Source organism: Zonotrichia leucophrys, chromosome 4 (assembly GCF_028769735.1).
Source record: "Zonotrichia leucophrys gambelii isolate GWCS_2022_RI chromosome 4, RI_Zleu_2.0, whole genome shotgun sequence".
In the NCBI taxonomy this organism is placed as follows: domain Eukaryota; kingdom Metazoa; phylum Chordata; class Aves; order Passeriformes; family Passerellidae; genus Zonotrichia; species Zonotrichia leucophrys.
In genome coordinates this window covers 2,239,837-2,258,305 of record NC_088173.1, presented here as the reverse complement: position 1 = coordinate 2,258,305, position 18,469 = coordinate 2,239,837, and the positions used below count along the sequence as shown (strand labels likewise).

At 37.5% G+C, this 18,469-nt stretch overlaps 1 protein-coding gene across 4 annotated transcripts in view; it reads right to left on the bottom strand.

Annotated features, from left to right (window-relative positions):
* HTT (huntingtin) overlaps positions 1–18,469 on the bottom strand; it is an 82,052-nt gene that overhangs the window by 34,987 nt on the left and 28,596 nt on the right. For all 4 annotated transcript variants that reach the window (XM_064710237.1, XM_064710240.1, XM_064710238.1 and 1 more), the window contains 17 exons: positions 17,268–17,414; positions 15,852–15,972; positions 15,546–15,622; positions 13,233–13,384; positions 12,638–12,840; positions 11,650–11,776; positions 10,228–10,355; positions 9,464–9,574; positions 8,827–8,904; positions 7,521–7,744; positions 6,935–7,013; positions 6,640–6,801; positions 5,680–5,735; positions 4,709–4,857; positions 3,924–4,060; positions 1,819–1,935; positions 307–429 (listed from right to left, as the gene is read on the bottom strand). In XM_064710237.1, the coding sequence (XP_064566307.1) occupies positions 307–429; positions 1,819–1,935; positions 3,924–4,060; positions 4,709–4,857; positions 5,680–5,735; positions 6,640–6,801; positions 6,935–7,013; positions 7,521–7,744; positions 8,827–8,904; positions 9,464–9,574; positions 10,228–10,355; positions 11,650–11,776; positions 12,638–12,840; positions 13,233–13,384; positions 15,546–15,622; positions 15,852–15,972; positions 17,268–17,414 (2,191 nt within the window). The remainder of the gene's footprint in view (positions 1–306; positions 430–1,818; positions 1,936–3,923; positions 4,061–4,708; positions 4,858–5,679; positions 5,736–6,639; positions 6,802–6,934; positions 7,014–7,520; positions 7,745–8,826; positions 8,905–9,463; positions 9,575–10,227; positions 10,356–11,649; positions 11,777–12,637; positions 12,841–13,232; positions 13,385–15,545; positions 15,623–15,851; positions 15,973–17,267; positions 17,415–18,469) is intronic.

Below are 18,469 nucleotides of genomic sequence, written 5' to 3'. Positions count from 1 at the left end.
ACTAACACTCGTGTAAGAAAAATGTAATTTACCTATAAAATTGCATTTTATTTTATTATAACAGTACCTTCCTTTACATTCCTGATCCTCAGCATACAAAATGAAGGAAAGTAATTCATAAGCAGAACACCTCAGTATCAAGTGCTCTCAGCTGGCATATCACATTAGTTCTGGCCAATTTGTTCCCAAATTCTGCTGCTGGTACTTTAACATCACTTAGCAAATTATTAAAGAGAAACACATTCTCTTTAGTTTTGCATGAAAGATATCAGAAAAGATTTCTCTTTTCTGAAAACAGTAGCTTACCATTGTTTTAGGAGTAACAAACATGCTCCTTAAAAGCATGTCCACAGGGCGAAGGGATGAAGGGGCCAAAATTTCAAACAAAGTGTTCAGTACTCCCAAAGCATCATGAGAGTCTATATGCATCTGTGAAAGAAAAAAACACAAAACTCATTTCTAACTATCCACTAAAGGTAACTTCAACACAAAATTTACACTCTGTGTTTTAAACATTTCTGTAACAACCTGTAAGAAAGCGGTTCTTTACAGTACAAAATTCAGAGCAACCAAAAGCTATAAAAGATAAAATTTAAGTTCCATTGCAGGCCTTCCTATACATGAGTTTTAAGAACATGGACAAAAATCTGTCATATGAAATCCAGTGTGCATACCACATGTATTTAATTTGGAGAAATAGGCCTTATTCAGAGAATGAGACCAAAAGACTGATTTGTCACAAAATTTAGAGACTTTTCTCTCACTGCACATCCTACCAGGTTTATTTATAGACTGCAATGCTGGTCATGATTAAACTTAGGCAGGCAACTAGGAGAAAAGAAACCTAATTATCAGAAAAGTGAACAGCTACAGTGGCAGGACAGCTTACTTGAACAGTTTTCTAGATAAATTATAAAGTAATCAACTGCAAAAAGCAAAGGACTGGCCTACGAATCTGTATGACCCTATCCTTGCTTAAATAATTTGGAAGATGATCATGTGCAGTCACACAAAACAACAGCAATTTCACTTTGTCAGCATTTCAGCTCGCTCTAAAAATGTTGTGTGATCATCCTGCCCACTCTCCCCAGACATGAGATCTCCCAGGATTGGGGAACTGCCATCATGGAGCAAAGAATATCTGGGGCTAGAGCACCTCTGCTATGGAGGCAGCTGAGAGAGCTGGGGTTGTTCAGTCTGGAGAAGGCTCTTCCAGTACCTACAGGGGCTACAAGAGAACTGGAAAGGGACTTTGTGCACAGGCAGGTGGACAAAGGTGCACAGAGGACAAGGGGGAATGGCTTTACACTGAAAGCGTGTGGATTTATATCAGGAAGAAATTCTTTACTGTGAAGGTGGTGGGGGACTGGAATAGGCTGCCCAGAGAAGGGATGGCTCTCCCGTTCATGGAAGTGCTCAAGGCCAGGTTGGATGGGGCTTAGAGTAATCTGGTCTGCAGTTGAACCCACTGTAACCATAAAAAAAAGTCATTCTGACATTGTATGAACATGGGACCATCTTCCCACCCCTTAGTAAGTGTTCTGATATAATCGTGTACCTAAGAGAAACAGAATGACCTTCCTCTAGAGACAGTCATACTGCATATACTTAATGCATTTCAATATGAACTTCATCACTCCAAAGACTTAAGTTTACCTTGCAGCAGTTGTTTTTTCCATATATGGCAACCACAATTTCAATAAAATTTGTCTTCATACAAAAATAAAAGGAAAAATCAAATACTCAAAGCCACTATTGATACATATATTACAGCAATTATTTAAGGTGTTTGTAGAATTAAAACAATGATAGAACCACCTGTTGTTTTGCAAGCATTGGGAGAATGATGTCAGCTATTTGCCGAGACAATCTCTTCCATTTGTCTTCATTTTCTTTATGACACTGCTGCAATACCAAGATGAACATTTCTAGCACCTAAGGAAAAGTAAAGAAAAAAGTAAGTAAACACCAATACTAACAGAAAACATTCCAGTAATATCATAGTAGGAAAGAATATTCATTTCAACCACCTACCAAAAAGACAAAAGAGGAAAAAAAACCCCACATGAGAGAATTGTACATTTTTAAAACCCCATTTTCAGATTAAAAGTCAGTTCTTAGTAACAAGAACAGACTTGGTAGTGGTTTTTAAAGAATTTTCCAGTTATTTTTTTAAACTAGAAAAATGTTTGCTTTGTACTTTTAAAAATGGTATTTGTCAAAGACTACTCAAACAACTGGAAAAAAAAAAATCATAAATCTAAATACCACACCCCTTATTCAACAAAAAGGGCAGGAAGAAAGAGAGCAATTTTACACGTGTATATTCTGTCTTGACTCCAGCTTCAATAAAATTTAAATTTGGTCAAGGAAACAAAACAGACATTTTTATGAGGCTCATTCACCTGAGACGGGTCAGTTTCATAAAAAAGTTTTAAGAGACAACAAAATGGAGCACACCAAGCAAGGAGCACTTCTGGTAGCTGGATGTGTTACAGGTTTGGGGGTAATAGAGACCACACGTTGAAGGACAGACAGACAACAGACACAGCAAGCAAGAATGTCAATGTATGCACTGGCAAGGGGGACAAAAGAATCTGTTTCAGGAAACAAGTTAGAGCATTTGTAAAAGCAAATTCAGGTAGTTCAGATTAGAGAGAGGGAGATTCCCAGGTGACTTTCTTCCCAAAAGATTTTCTCAGGAGAGGAGACAGGAGCAATTCCAGGCTACAAAACTTAACTCTGGAGCTCCATGGGTGGCAGCTCCAGTTGCAACAGAAAAAAGCTGAAGGCTGCAGCTCTGGGACCCTCTCAAATGTCCAGGGAAACCAGTGCAGACCATCCCAGCCACAGGCAGGGAACAAAATAGCCCAGGGTTGGTTTAGACATATTGCAGCAGCAGAACAGGGCAGAATAAGAACTACAAATGGGATGGTGTGGGAAGAGCAGTGCATGGGTGGTCTTTAATAGGTTAAGCGTGTCAGAAGGAGATCTGCCAGCAATTGCAGTACCTTATATAACAAAGTTATTCACTATTTCACATCATGTGTCTACAGAGTGTCATTTCATCCAGTTATATTAGTCATTTTATGATTATAAAACTACAAATTCAAAAGAAAATGTGGATACACAAAATTACCCCAATCTGAACACGCAGTTCTAACAAATTATTTTGACAAGATGTACTGACTTTTTTCAGAAAATACAGTGCTTCCATTAGCATACACCAGAACTGCATTTTCACATTATGAAAGAAAGGCACATTAGGTTTGTTAAGCACCTGAATAAGCAGTAAGATCCCATGTTGATCATGACACTTCTCTCAAAATTACTTTTATGTTTTTCTTTAAAACAAAGTGTATTGACAAAAGTCATTGTTACACTCCTACAAAGCAGAAACATGTTTTCCAAGTCTGGGTCAAAGTAGTAAGTCATAATAAATACCTAATTACCAGTGTCATCACCTTGTTCAAGTAAGTGTTATTCAAGATACTGTTATAGCACAGCAATACCTAAATCATCTCCATGCAGCATCTTTCCTAATTTTAAACTTGTCTCCTTCTCCATTTTACTCCCATTCTTTTAAGTTTCTTCTCTTCACCAACCTTCTGTTTATTCTGTCTGCAAGACAGCCAAGATCATGATCCTAACTGGAGCTTTTTAGTTTTTTGTTTTCTAGGCTTGACTAGGAAATTCTACAGGTATGTTACTTGACCTCAAATACTAATTTGTAGCGCAGAACCTTTCCCATACCCTTAAAAAATCTTTGCATATTCTCTCTATAAGGAAAGATACCACACAGAGTCCAGCTATTCCAGCTTTGTAGAGAAAATGATTAATACTGCCTGAAGCACTTTTAGCAGTCACAGCAATGTTACCCTTTCACAGACCACAAAGGGAGACCCTTCATCCTCCTCCCCTACCTGGTGGTACTGGATAAGTCTCAGCAGCATTGACACTACAACCTCCTTCTGAGTTTCCAGCTCTTTTCCAGCATCAGCTTTATTTGTTCCTCTTAACACAAAGAGATCATGAACAATGGGTTGCAGAGCTGGTATTGCTGAAATGAGATGGATTTGGTTTAGTATGAGACAAATCACTCCTGAACAGTGATTTCTTGAACTAACAGGTCAGTTACTAATAGTAAGCTGGGTTCTAGTTCATTAAAGGTTTTACCCATACCTAAAACTCCACAAACCCTATAATTATCATGCATAATGATGGATGTTTTTTTACTTGTTGTTAAAAAATTATGGACACATTTGTCCATTCTCACAGAACTAAAAAAAAGTTATTTTTATAAAGTATTCCTCTACAGAATCACTGGAAAGTATGAGAGAGAGGCTTCTTCTTAAAGGCTGAAAGTAGAAGGAAAGGGAAGTGGACAAAAAATTAAAATCAAAGCTTTGCACATACTGCTAAGTTGTGAACTTATTACTGAATAAAGTTTCAAATAAAAGCTTTGTTGCAATTTTGAACAATGCAGAATATACAGCAGCAGTGTTAATGTGATATAATAAATTTCCTGAAGGAATTAAATGAAAAGTATTGCATGTCTTAAAAGTTAGTGTCTTCTGGAACACTGAGTATGATAACAGTTTTCTATAGCTAGTAGTCAGCATTGGATTTATTGCTGAACTATAACTAATAAGTGTTGATGCCTTTTTTCTGATAGCTTTTTTTTGTTGTTGTTCTGTTTTTGAATTACCATGTGTAACAGCTTTCCTCCCACTGGCCATGATACCATCACACAGCTGAATGATCTTGGGAATTCCAATTATTTGTTTGGAATGATATCGCTCATAAGACAGCAACACCAGGAAAAAGAAGATATTAGGAATAATTGCTTCAGACTCCCTGAAAACAAAACAAAACAAAAAATTCAAGTGTCAAGTTTGAATTGCACAGCTTTGTTCAAGAAAACCTATCTTTTTACAGTCCAGGTTTCTTTGCAGAATATGTTGCTCTGGTTTCATACAGTACTTCTGTAATTTTTGTGCCCTGTTCTGTACAATAGGATTTTTCCCCAGGGATTTCTTTCAATCTTTGACCATTACAGTTACTAATATTATAACATACTGTCTAATGCACATTAGATTATTTCTGTAGAAGATCCACAGAGCAAAAGAACAACTTCTCTCTTCATTAAAACTCAAGTGTGAGAAAAAACAGAAATAACTGACCGTAAAAATTTCACTGATTTCTTTATGATCTATTAGATCCTATACAATGTGTATCAGGTGACCAGAGAACATAGGGATTCACTCTGAATCCTCAATAGGAAAAAGCAGCTCTCCCTTAAGCAATTGCAGCTAGCAATGAAATGCTGATTTCGGAAGCATAGCTTTGGCAAGGGGGCCCAAAGGAACGGGTTTACAATACCAAAACAGAGAAACAAAACAACACAGTTGTAGATTATTACTACTATTATTATTATTATTATTATTTTCCATTTTGCTTCCTGACTTGTTCAGTCACGTGGAACCTAAAATATCTGGAAGAGTTACCATTAGAGCCAGAGAATAAACCAGCACATCGCCCAGAAGAAAACCCCCATTTCTCATAAGGCAGAAATAACCAGCAGATCTAATCCCTACTTGCAACACATCACTGATCTGTCTTTCAGAACAAGACAGTTGCAAACCCTCATTGTTCACAGACTCTTTGCCAATTCCATACCTGAACTGTCCTACTTCAATGTATTCAAACTGCTTTAGCACAAATCCAATAAACACCTAAAGAGAGAAAAAAGTGTGCATCAGAACAGAGACATTAATTTTCATTTGAAACCATTTTGACAGTTATAGACAGGCACTGAAAATCATTTGCACCACGTTATGAAATGTTCCCTCTGCAGTTACAGAAGATGGAGAAACCTGTTGAAGCTTAATTACAGCTTGCACGAACTTAAGCCACATTTAACCTGTAGTCTGTATATTTTTAAGTATAACTTCATCTTTCACTCATGAAATACAATATTTGAGGTATTACAGTCAAGAAATTAAGAATCAGCCAAAAATCTAAACTGAGATAAAATCCAAAATCCACTTATGCATTTACAAGAATTATCTCTTCATGAATTTACAGAAAACTTAAGTATTGCAAGTCACATTTTCAGGTTTATAAATGAACAACTGTACTAAATAAAACACTTCTAAGTAAACCATTTAAATTTTATATTAGAAATTCCCTGCTTCTATGGACAACTACACAGACTACTGTATTTGCCACTAGCTCCCCTCACTGCCATTAACATCAAACAACAGTTGTCAGCCACGATGCTCATTACAGTGATAAGGAAGTCCATACTCTTAGTATGGAAGAAGGTATTTCCATTTGTAAATGAAGTTTTATTTAATAAAAGTGACTGTATTGTCCACATCATTTTATTCCTGAAGTCCATCTCACAAGCAGTTCTTAAACAGTTGTTGCAGAACTCAAAAAGTCATTTACATGCAAAAAAACCCCAGAGGTCTGAAGCTATTTGTGGCTGAGGGCTGGGAAATTGAGTCTCACCCTCCTGCAAGTCTTCACTTTTAGTACAATGAATGGACCACTGGAAATATTTTTGCTGCAGATGTTAATTGAGCCTGCTGGTGAGATGAGTATGACAATTTGCCAACGTGGTGAGGTACCAACCTGATCTGAATCCAGAAGACAGTAGTTAACTCGCAGCTGAACCAGTTGAGCAAGCAAGTCTAGAACTTGTCTCTGCAGCTGTACCGACGTTGTTGTTGTGTATTGTTTCAATGCTTTTATGACAAGGGGTTCAAATAAACGAATGTGATTGTGAATAGCATTCTGTAATAGAGAGATTTTAAAGTAATCTAACATCTGAACACGTCTCTGATTCAAAGCCAAATTAGTTTTGAAAGGAGGAAAAATGTTTTAAATCTAAGGTACAGCTCTTTCAGGAGAACACAGATACAAGTACCTTATCAGCACGATGTTTTGCTGCACTGGAAATGCTAGTTTTCAGCTGTGTAGAAACTTTCTGCAGCACATCAAACCATCTGTTACAAAAAAAATACAAAAACCCCACACACATTAAAAAAAATACAACAAATACACAGTCCTTAGATGCATTTTACTGCGCCAATGCCAACTTCCCTTAATCTACTTGACTGCTTCAAGAATTTTAGTAAAAACAAAGGGCAGAGACAACCTACAATACACTTTGATCAGAGAAAGATTTTTCTAGTCTTTGCTTAGTTATCCTTCTGCCTTTCCTTTAACACATTGACTATTTGCTGTGTTTATAAATTAATAATATACTTTTGAATACAAGCATTTAAAATTATTATGCTTTTAAAAACTTCAATGATATTCATTTTAATGACTTAATTTTGCTTTGGAAAACACTTTAGTGATAACTGCATCCAGGATGTGCTCACCAAGACAAATTCCTCTGCTTAACTCTGTATTTTCAAGTTACACAGCACCCCAATGATACATTTATGAAAAGCACTAAGAACAGACTCTAGTTCAAGTGAACATTATGATGTAAGGGAAGGAATTACCCTGAAGCATCGTGCTCCTGCTCAGCCTGCACCATGTTCCTCAGACTGGCATCAGCAAGGGCCTGTGTGAAGTGTGTGTAGGGTGCCATGAAGCAATAGTGGTAGAGGCCAGGCCTGAGGTTGGAGGAACCCAAGCGCTGAGCTTTGCCTTGAGCTTTGCTGGGGTTTGAAGATGAGCCATCATACTGAGAAGCCAGATTTGTCCCAAACAATGTTTTCAATAACTAGAGAAGAAAATTGGAAGGAAAAGAAGAAAGGTTAACTCTCGGGGCTTTAGCTGCTCAGAGTGACCCTGAGATGCATTACAAAGTCTCTTTTCCCAGCCCAACAATCAAAGAAGGAGTCAGAACTCTTCAGTTCTCAATCTCAAGGTTGTTTATTGTTTCTTATCTATAAAATTCTTTCTCCTGTCCAGCTGAGGTCTGCTCAGCAGGACAGTTCCAGGCACTCTGCCTGCCCCTGGGGCAGTGTTATCTTTTTAAACTAAAAACCACATGTACAATATTTACAATTACATTTCAATACCTATCACCTATGTTAGACAGTGAGCTTCTACTCTAAACCAATCTAAAAGTGCCACCATCACAGCAGAAGATGGAGGCCAAGAAGAAGGAGAAAGGCTGGACACGCCCAGATCCCTCCATCTCGCCCCCCTGAACCCCCACTCTAAAAACCCCAAAAATATCTATTTTTCACCCCGTGACAAACTGATTATTATTCTACTTATACTTTTGTGGCTTGCACATCTTCATATAAGGTTGGTAACTTGCTCCATGGGTCATAATCGAGACCACAGGCATCTTGGGCTCTGTGCCAGGGTCTCAGAGCCCGCTGGCAGGGGTCCTTGCAATCCAGGACAGCCAGAGGGATGTCCTGAATTCCGACAGGTAACATTCCAGGAACAAAAAACCTTGACTTGTCTCTCACTGTAATTAACCTTGGAGGACTTAAACCTAAATATTTAATTGGAAGCCTGCAAAAAATCCACCACTAAGGCAGTCAGTGCTTTGCTTTCTAGGGTTTTTTGATACAGTTAACTGGCTGAAGAACACTTTTGGTAAGGTAGGAAACAAGCTTGTTTTCTGAACATCAGCTAAAATAGTTCTGTGAACTGGAAGCAGTTCAAGAGGGAACTAATATCAAGTCACCAAACAAACAGTGAAAATGAAATAAAATATGCTCTCTTTGCTCCACCTGGGCAAATGTTTCTATATACCACTTCCCTTACAAGCACGGCCATCCTTAGCATCCAATTGACAAAAGGACATCATGATTAACACACACAACACATAAAAAAACTCCTTACCTGCTGTACACACACTGTTGCCATTGTTGGCTCTCTGTTGAAACATGATTTTAGATATCCCAAAATTTCTTCTACACACTAGAATATCAGAAAAACAAGTGCATTAAATTGATGTTCTTTTCATTATACAAAACATTACAGTGAAAAACTGTCAGTAGCATAGGTTTTTGTACTAAGTAAAACTACATTAATTTAAAGGAAATCAAGGAATTACAGAAAGAAATAAGAATTCAACATTTTCCTCCTAATCTTAAAATACTACAATGTCTAACACCACAGTTAAGGAGAAAAAAATAGCAAAACACAGGAGAGGAAGGAGGGCAATAGGTCTTCTGACATTTTGTATATTTAGACATATGAATACAGGGAATGACTGAAGGCAAATGATTTGGTTGGAAAGAAAAATCCCCAAGCAAAATTTAAAAAGCAAAAAATTATTCCAGTTTTCAACAGCAGCAATTTAACCTGGAGAATCTGCTTCAGCCCTTTATTCAACTTTGTGGAAGCACAACATTTGCAAAACTACTGCCCCTTGGAAGAGCAGCAATTTGAAATCAGTGATACGTGTTTTCTCCCAGTAAGGACCATAGATACTGGACAAGTTAACTATAAAATACAAAACAAACCAATCTTATACCTTTCCAATGTCCTGAAGAGTAGCAAGTTCCAAGATTTGAGAGAGAACATCTAAGGCAGACCGCAAGAAACATCCAAACTTCTCATTTGTGTTCTGGAGATCCAAAGTAACCTGTTCCCAGAAAATAAAACCACATTACTTGAGAAAGCGACAAATTACTGGAAGAAGTGGGTATTGACACAAAATGATCTTTTGTATAAAATTTCACTGACAGTTTAGACTTGCTGATGCATTGCTGGAAAGGCAGGATTCCATTTTGACTAAGGGAAAAAAAAGGGATCTTCTTGCTTGAGGATGGCCTAGGGCATTGACAAGCCATGGAGCTGGATGATGCATTTCTGATAAACACAGCAGGTGTAATAAGAACACAGTCCTTGAAGTGTACATATCAGATGACCAACTCTCTAGGGAATGCATCTTCTGTCACCTGAACTAATGAGAAAAAAGCTTCCCCATCTTGGAATAAAATGCAGAGAGAACAGACATGGGGATTTATTTGGGACTGCCAAACCAGCAAAGAATAATTTGGTACCAGCAATAATGACAGCAGAGAAACAACAGGGTGACAGTGCCTATCATGGGTTGTTATTTGGCCACTTTGTTTTTATTGGAGGTAGTTGTGATCTATAACTTTTTTGTGTGTGTGTATATACCAACTGTTTATACAGGTAAACCAGTGAGCTGACAGAGACAGAGCCTGTTTGAAAGAAATAAAGTGATTATCCAACCCCACTGCAGTCCAATAAAACAATATCATGCAGTACCTTATAATTAGCATGGGTTGCTTTCAAGACATCATACAACTTCAGGTATGATGGAAGATGATAAAAGCTTCCTACTGAAGATGATTTACTTATTGGAACAGGTCCTGTAGCATCAGTTTGCCTAGAAGCTTAAAAGAATATCATAGATTAGCACAATATGCCTTTTCTAGGCTGCTCATGACAAGTACACAATATAATTTCCTACATCTGCATCATTAAAGAGCATGCGTTTTTCAATCCATATGTATATTCCAAACTGCAGACACAAACTGTGCACAACTGGAAAATGAGCACTCCAACCATCCAGCCTGCTGTGGAGAGAGAAATTAACCCAGAGGGCTTAATACTGAAGTGCATGTACAATTAACAAAACAGAATTAACATGTGTTTCCTTCATTCATTACTAATGAAAGAAAAGGTTTCAAGATTCAGAATCTCATTTCCAAAAGCAATATAAGTCACTCCTGCCAAAAGCTGGAAAGCAACTTTCAAATTTCTTTTAAGTCACATATGTGCAAAAATTATTTTAGTCAATAGCTGAGGAGATTCATAAAAAGTGAGAAAAAGCATTCAGCATTGCTTTGGTTCTGAAAAGTACAATTAATTTTCAGCTTACAGTCAATAAAAACCAAAACAGTAAAGAAGCCCCCACCCACAGCTGCCTTCCCATCAATGCAGTACCCTGCCAGCCTCTTGAACTGAAACTCCAGAAAAGTTACTCAGTTTTCTCTCTTCTCTCTCTGCCATAACTGCTGTGGTGTGTTCTTAAGTTCGTTAGTTTGCTCCCCCCATTTTCTGTATTAAATGGTTTCTTCCTTTCCCAGGACCCTGTCAGTCAGGTTGCTATAGAAATGAAACTGCTCCTCCTGGTTTCTCTTATAAAGTGAAAGTTGTTTCCTCCTTGGGGTCAGTCAATCACCCCTTTTCTCCTCCCAGGTTTCGAGAATTTTCTTTTCTCTGGGAGTTATGGTTGGCTGTAGCCCCGGAGCCCCTCCTATGATTTATAACAGTTGGTTACTTTGGTATATCAGTTATGTTTCGTACCTCCAAATATGTATTTCTATTGGATAGCCGGGTTTCCCTGCCTTCTTCCCCCCTTTTCCCTTAAAACCCTCTCCTGCCCCCTGTTCGGGGCCATTTGCTGGGTGTTTCCCCTCCTTGTTGGTCCTTCTGTAATAAACCGACAGTTTTACCCCCAGCAAGTGGTCGCCTCCTAATTCGTCTCTCACCGCGCTGCTCCGAGCTATCCCCCAGCTCAGCCCAAGGCCAAGACGCCGAGGGGGGCTGGCTTTGGATGTGCAGGGGCCCTGGCCTTCGCCCCTCACCAGATAGCCGGATTCCAGGGCCGTGGTTGCCCCCGCGCACATAACCACATTGTGTGGGGCAGGCAGATGGAAGGGTTAACAGAAGTGATGTGCCTACCTGGACTTGCTTCACCACTCTTCTTAGGGCTCATGGGCACAGATGCCTGCTCCACAGACTCCCTCTCCTTCCCCTTTCTCCGAATCGGACTAAGAGAAGGTGGGTTTGTGAGAGACGGTAATGCTGCCTAGAATTAAAAGAACCTTGATTAGTTTTGTAAGCAAGTAGTTTTTTTTCTTCTATAAAAATGCAAGCATTTTCCTCTTTTGTTTAAACTCCCCTTCATTTGACTGTCAGTTAAATTGAAATGTTTCAGGTTCAGGACATGAATTTCCTGTGTGAAAAGGAAATAGTTTAATATATTCTCCACTTTATTTTCAACTTCAGCATAGGCCAATGAGATTAAATTTTCAGCTTCAGCATAAGCCAATGAGATGAAATTAGAGCTCAATGACTACACTTCCTTTTGATTCCAAATAAAGGAATGTCAAAATTATATTCAAACATTTTTAAAATATGAAGAAATTACTGATCTTAACAATACTGTCTTACAGTTTCTAAATCAGTCTCTAAATGCATATGCCTCAAAAAAATCTCAAAAATCCCCGAGCCTGGAAGTATCTGATATAAGCTCTTTAAAAGTCAAAATATTGTACAGGATATTCAGAAGATAAAAGTTATTTTTGGCCCCAAAAGGAGCTGAGTGCATTACAACCAGCCAACCAACCCAAAAGTCAACACACTTCCCAGAGTATGCCATCCAATACATCATGTACTCTATACACTCCTCAGTGAATTAATGTTTAAAGTGAAGTCAGCAGGAATGAAAGACTCAGAATTTAGGGTAATATTTTAAACACTGCAGAACTAAAGAAAAACCTCTTATGTGAAGAAAAAAATGCATTTTTTTCATGGTACTTGTTTTACTATACAGAGTGGAGTCATCAAGGAATTAGATACTTACCTATATCAGGTCTAAAATGTGAAGAGGTCTATAGCACAACAGTATTTAAGTCACATCGTTTTATTTTTTATTTTTAATATATACCTTTACTGCTGGGCCAGGAGCAACATCATCCATCACATGGGCACAAATATTGATGACCTTGAGCAGATGAGAAAAGAGCTGTTCTACTAAAGTGACCAGAGCTCGATCTGACAGAGCTGGCCAGGGCTCCTCCTGCTTTGCAGCACCTTGGTTTGCATCTTCTTCAGCACTCCAGGGATTCTTTAAGCACTTGGGAGCACTTGCTGCAATTTCAGGAAAGAAAAGACAAAAGTTGGAATTAAGCACCAGAAAATTTTGAAGGCAGATATGGTTATCATCTCTGTATGAACAGAAGTTCAATCAGAATTTCAAAGCTAGGAGTAGCTGCACAGTTTAAAACAAAACCAACAAAATCTGAGCTCTTTGTACCCAGCTTGTACTAAGCATGCCCTTTGGCAACTGGAGGAAATTTGCAACTTAGCTACAAAGAGGCAGTTTCTTGTCAAATCTCCTGGGTGCAAGTTCCTTCTTTATTTCTTCTGCTTAATCTTGGAAGTTTTTCATGGCATACAATCAGAATGGAGTGAGATATGGACCTTCTAATGCTAATGGTAAAAATATTAGGACAATCCTACTTTTTCTTATCCTGCCTTACCTGCAAGCAAGTTTCCAGTCAAAATCAAAGCATCCTGATGTGCTGAGAGGTCCAGTGGGAACCAAGCTGATGAAAGCAGAGACAGGACCAAGCCAGCCATACCAATGGTGCAGCCCTTCTGAGCTTCGTCTGAAGAACTTGGCTGGGAAACACTGCAAGTTTAATTTTGGAATGTCATGACTTTTTATCTCCCTTTTGGCAAATTAGAAGTCTTGAGAAAACCAAGTCAAGCAGATGGCTAATCTAATGAAATTAAATCTGTGCTACAGAAATACACATTTAACACTCAAATACAACTTGAAAAAGCAATTTGCAGCAGAGACCTGACAATACTCTGGTTTCTTGAAGAGCCATTAACTTCCTTTTAGTAGCAAATATCAAGGCTATAGTGACATCTACTGATAAACTGAAGAATTCTGTATTTATTTGCTACCCACTACAGTCCTGAACTATCTTCAGTTAAGTCTTGTGCATATGCAAGGTAAGGACAGGAGACATTAGCTGTAGTATTTTAATGTAACAAGACAGTGCTTTAAAGTGACAAGAAATTAATTAAACAATTACATTCCATCAAATCTTCTATATTTTTTGAGTGAACACAATCCAAGATGGTAGTTTTCTGCTGCATTCTGTATTTTCCTTGACAATAATTATAAAATCAGATTTTCCCATGGAAGTCAAGTTTAAGAAAGGGCAGGCAGAGATCACAGTAAGATGTTTGATGATACTCTGTGAATTACACACATCACTTCAAAGCTGTAAGGCCTAAATACTTCAGATTCTTTCAGGAGAAGATCTTACATAATCTCCAAATAAAGGGAATCTGGAAATCGTTCAAAATATTTTTAAATTTGAAATAATTCAAATCTTCTAATACAGCTACTCTAGTCTCACACAACAGGAATTTCAGAAAATTAACCTGACACTAAGTATAGCTATAATTTTGATAAAGCTTCAGAGGTAATTACAGTGCCTTTCTTTGGTTTCTGTAAAGTATTTTCACAGGCAACTGTTATTTATTTCACATCCAGTCAGAAGTCCAATACTTAATCCATGTTGAGCTGTACAGAGTTGGAATGCACCAGTTCCAGTAACTTGTTAATCATAAGAACAACAACACTTAAGACAGGAAAGAATTTTTGGCAAAATTCTCATGTTACTATCCATGATATTATATTCTTATTATCCAGAACAAGAAATGTCCATATCATTCCACAAAAATAAAATTACAGTCTAAATTCATATAAACACTGGCCAAAAATTTGTGCAGAAGGAATGAGAGGAAAGGGCAAAGTCTATGCCATTGGATCATTTATAAATATTACACGCATCTTTAAAACAACACTTTTAAGCTAGGTAGAAGAGAAGATATATTGATTTTATTTTTCAGCTAAGTACTGCTCACATCCTAAATTACTTCATTTGTTACCTCTGGACCACATTTTTTATTCTACATATACAGAGCACACCACAGTTAGGGCCAGCAAGGGAAGCAAGGGCCTGCTGACAAAAAAAGCATCTGAGGGATGCTCATTTTTTGTGTTTGGGATTTGGTTTTAAAATAAGACAAAATTTTCCAACTGAACAGAGTAAGAGACACAATGTCAGCAACAAAGAAAATCAACACAAATTATATTAAATCTATTTAAAAACCCAACAGGTCTCCAGGTGCATATCTCCAGTAGCTACTTTTGCTGCTCACATGGCACAGCACTAATAATCAGAGGCAAAATCAGAACTTTTAGGCCACCAGCTGTACATTTTCATCTGAAGAAACTCTTCAGAATGTAAGTAATTTGGGCCTGTCATGTATTACCTATATTAACAATGATGTATTATAGATACCAAATTTGCTGTTCCCACTCAGTGTGCCAAATCAGAACAATTTAAATGCATCTGACACTTTTATAGCAGCTAAGATAAACCAACTTCCTTGACCCACCATTTTTCAACACAGACATGACATCAAGATGAAAATTTCAATGTTCAAATTTTAGAGAGATACTACGAAATATAATAACTCAAAGATAAACATCCTTTCAAAAGTTCTTAAGCACGGAATATTTCATAGATGCTGACCATATCTATCTTTCTGTAAGAGCAGCTACAGCTAATCCCTGTGAATCCCTGGCTCCAGAGGTGACAAATGCTGGCACTTAATACCCTGACAACATGAAGTTACCATCTTCTGTATTCTGTACAAAGTTCTTAAAGAACTGCTAAGATAAATCAGGACTTCAACACCTAAGCAAGTCCACTTCTGTTTCATAAATGTGACTTCCAGAAGTTTGATTAACAAAAGAGGGAACATACCCACAGTGCCATCCCACACTCCAAGTGCACACTGGAAATGTTGTGGAGAGAAGACACAAAGCTTCACAGCAGCCAAACTGAAAAGCAGACACCAAGAATCAAATTGGTTTCACCACAGGAAGAGTTAGCAACACAGTATCTTAAGAGTGAGAATTAAATCTATCACTACTGCCATTGTCACAGTACAAAAGCCTCAAATACAAATACAGTCAGGAGATCACAAAAGAAAAACAAGCATGTGAAATAGGAAAAAGTCAGCCACCATAGCAAGAAAACTCAAAGAAACTCATATGTACAAAAACTCACTGTAAGTGCTCTTGTAGTGGATATTGTCAGTGCATGGGAAATTGCTGCAATAACCCTTGACAGGTTGTTTTCCATAGTGACATCTGTTGGACTTTGCAGCATATTGTAACCTCTGTATGCTCTGAAACAAAAACATTTATACCCACTAAAACACGTCCTTAAAAAAACCCATCCCAATCAAAAATTATTAATTTTATAACTTAATATTTTAGCTTAAATTACTAGCATGTATTTCACAGACTGCTTGTAACACACAAAATCAGAGAACAGTCTAAATACCACCTTATATTGTTGTATTTTTGGGGTTGTATTAAATGCTATTTGGTTTATAAATAAATCCTCTTTGTTAGCGAACAGAAGTAGTAGATCAACTGTCAGTTTCTAACTAGATACTTGAGAAATGACCACCCAATTAACTTTGCTGTGGTCTTTGCTGTAGCTCAAATGGATTCAACATTTTTGCACGTTCACAAAATTTGGATTATTGCTGTAGAAACTCCATTTTCTATGCAGAATAACACTAGATCCACAAAGTACTATTGCTTCCATACTATAGCATATATCTTAAGTGAGAGGATCAAGACCATATACCAAAGATATATAATTAAAAACTTTTATGACAAACTGATAGAATCCAACAACCCCTACAAATATATACAACTCATACTGTCTTAAGACTGAAAAAGTACAACTGGCAGCAAAAATACAACAACATCACACTATCAAAACTAGAATTTATTTTTCAGTTATAAAGGGAGTACAGCCTTCTGCAACTACAATCATTAAACAGAATGTGGAGAGTTATAAACCTGGATGAACACACCCGAAGAACAGTAACATACATACAATTAGCTTGAAAAGCTGGATCTGGTTTTATAATTTAATGGGCAAGTAGGGTGACTTCAGGATGGAGGGAAGAAACTACCTCAAAACAAGGACTCTCAGTGTGTGAGCACTCACAACATATTCTTTGAACATGAGTCAGTTCCTGTAGAGCTTAAACCTACTACAGGTGCTCCTACAGACTAGACAAGGAATTCATAAGCACATGGATTTGCAGGATTTAACTACAGTCCTAGACCTTGCAAAGTGAAATTTGGGTCTCCATTCCTTTGGATTTAACTACAGTCCTAGACCTTGCAAAGTGAAATTTGGGTCTCCATTCCTTTGGATTTAACTACAGTCCTAGACCTTGCAAAGTGAAATTTGGGTCTCCATTCCTTTGGATTTAACTACAGTCCTAGACCTTGCAAAGTGAAATTTGGGTCTCCATTCCTTTGGATTTAACTACAGTCCTAGACCTTGCCAAGTGAAATTTGGGTCTCCATTCCTTTGGATTTAACTACAGTCCTAGACCTTGCCAAGTGAAATTTGGGTCTCCATTCCTTTGGAAGCAAGGCCAGGCAGGAAACACACCTGGTGATAGTGCTCACTGCAAAGTGAGATGGGGGCTGTGTTTCGTGCATGAGGAGTTTCAGGTAGACACTGCTTTGGTCTCGTGCCACTGCCACCACTGGGTCAGCCTGTCCTTGATCACAGTTATAAAACAGCTTTGGAACAAGCCTGAAAGAAAATAAAGTGTCAAAAAGAAAAGTTATTATTCAGATATTATTTAACACCCAGTTTAAATACATTTAATATACAGTTCAGCAAGCTATATATGTTAATTACACATATCAAATTGTAAACAGCTATTACCTAAATTCATTAAGCTGAATTTATTTTTATATTAAAAAAACTCTCTTCATTACAATCAAGGAGCTCAAGTCAGGACAAAGCAACTGCTCCAGACATACAGTCATTTTAAAAAAAAAGTCTTTTCTGGAGATACCTCCCCATATATACCACAACAAACACAAAGATTACTTCTCTCTTGCCGTTTCCTGATCTCCCCAGATATTTTCCCCATGAGCATCTGTATCAACTGAAAACTCATTTTTACTGAAAAAAAAATTAAAATTTCCATCTGATTTCTGTGCAGCAAAACCAAAATATAAAATCAAATCCAGTCTTCTTGAACAACAATATTTTCAACTATGTAAAATGAAAAGCTATTTTACACATGTTTTGTAATCTCAGTGAGGGTACTCCCAATGAATGTCCTTCCTGGATGTTTCAAGGGGTTTCTACCAGCCTGTAGTAGCTTTCTTGGGCAGGTCAAGTCTTTTCCAATCTTAACACACCTCCTGTCACTATGTCAGCATGAAGACAGAAAAAACTTCAACTTGTTACCACCCAGTTAATAAAATAACTCAATTTCAGAATCAAGTCCCTTAATAAAAGCCATAAGTTCTATGATGCAACAGTTCATGACTCCTCTGCTGAGCTGCTTTGGCAATATAAACACTTTTAAATGTCAGAACTTTAAAAGTTTAGTTGTCCTTTATTTGTTATTAGGAATGGATGGCAATTAACACTATGAAAAAATAGGAAAGAAAACTCCTCTGATAATAAAATATACCAGGAATTCAGTATTACATGCTATCAACTTCTTTAAATATAAAATTTAGGTCTTAGAATTCCAGCAAATAAACTACCAACTATTCCTTACCCTTTGGTGCATTTATCTGTACAGCAACTATAACTGTAGTAGGTTACAGCAAACATCTGCTTTGCAA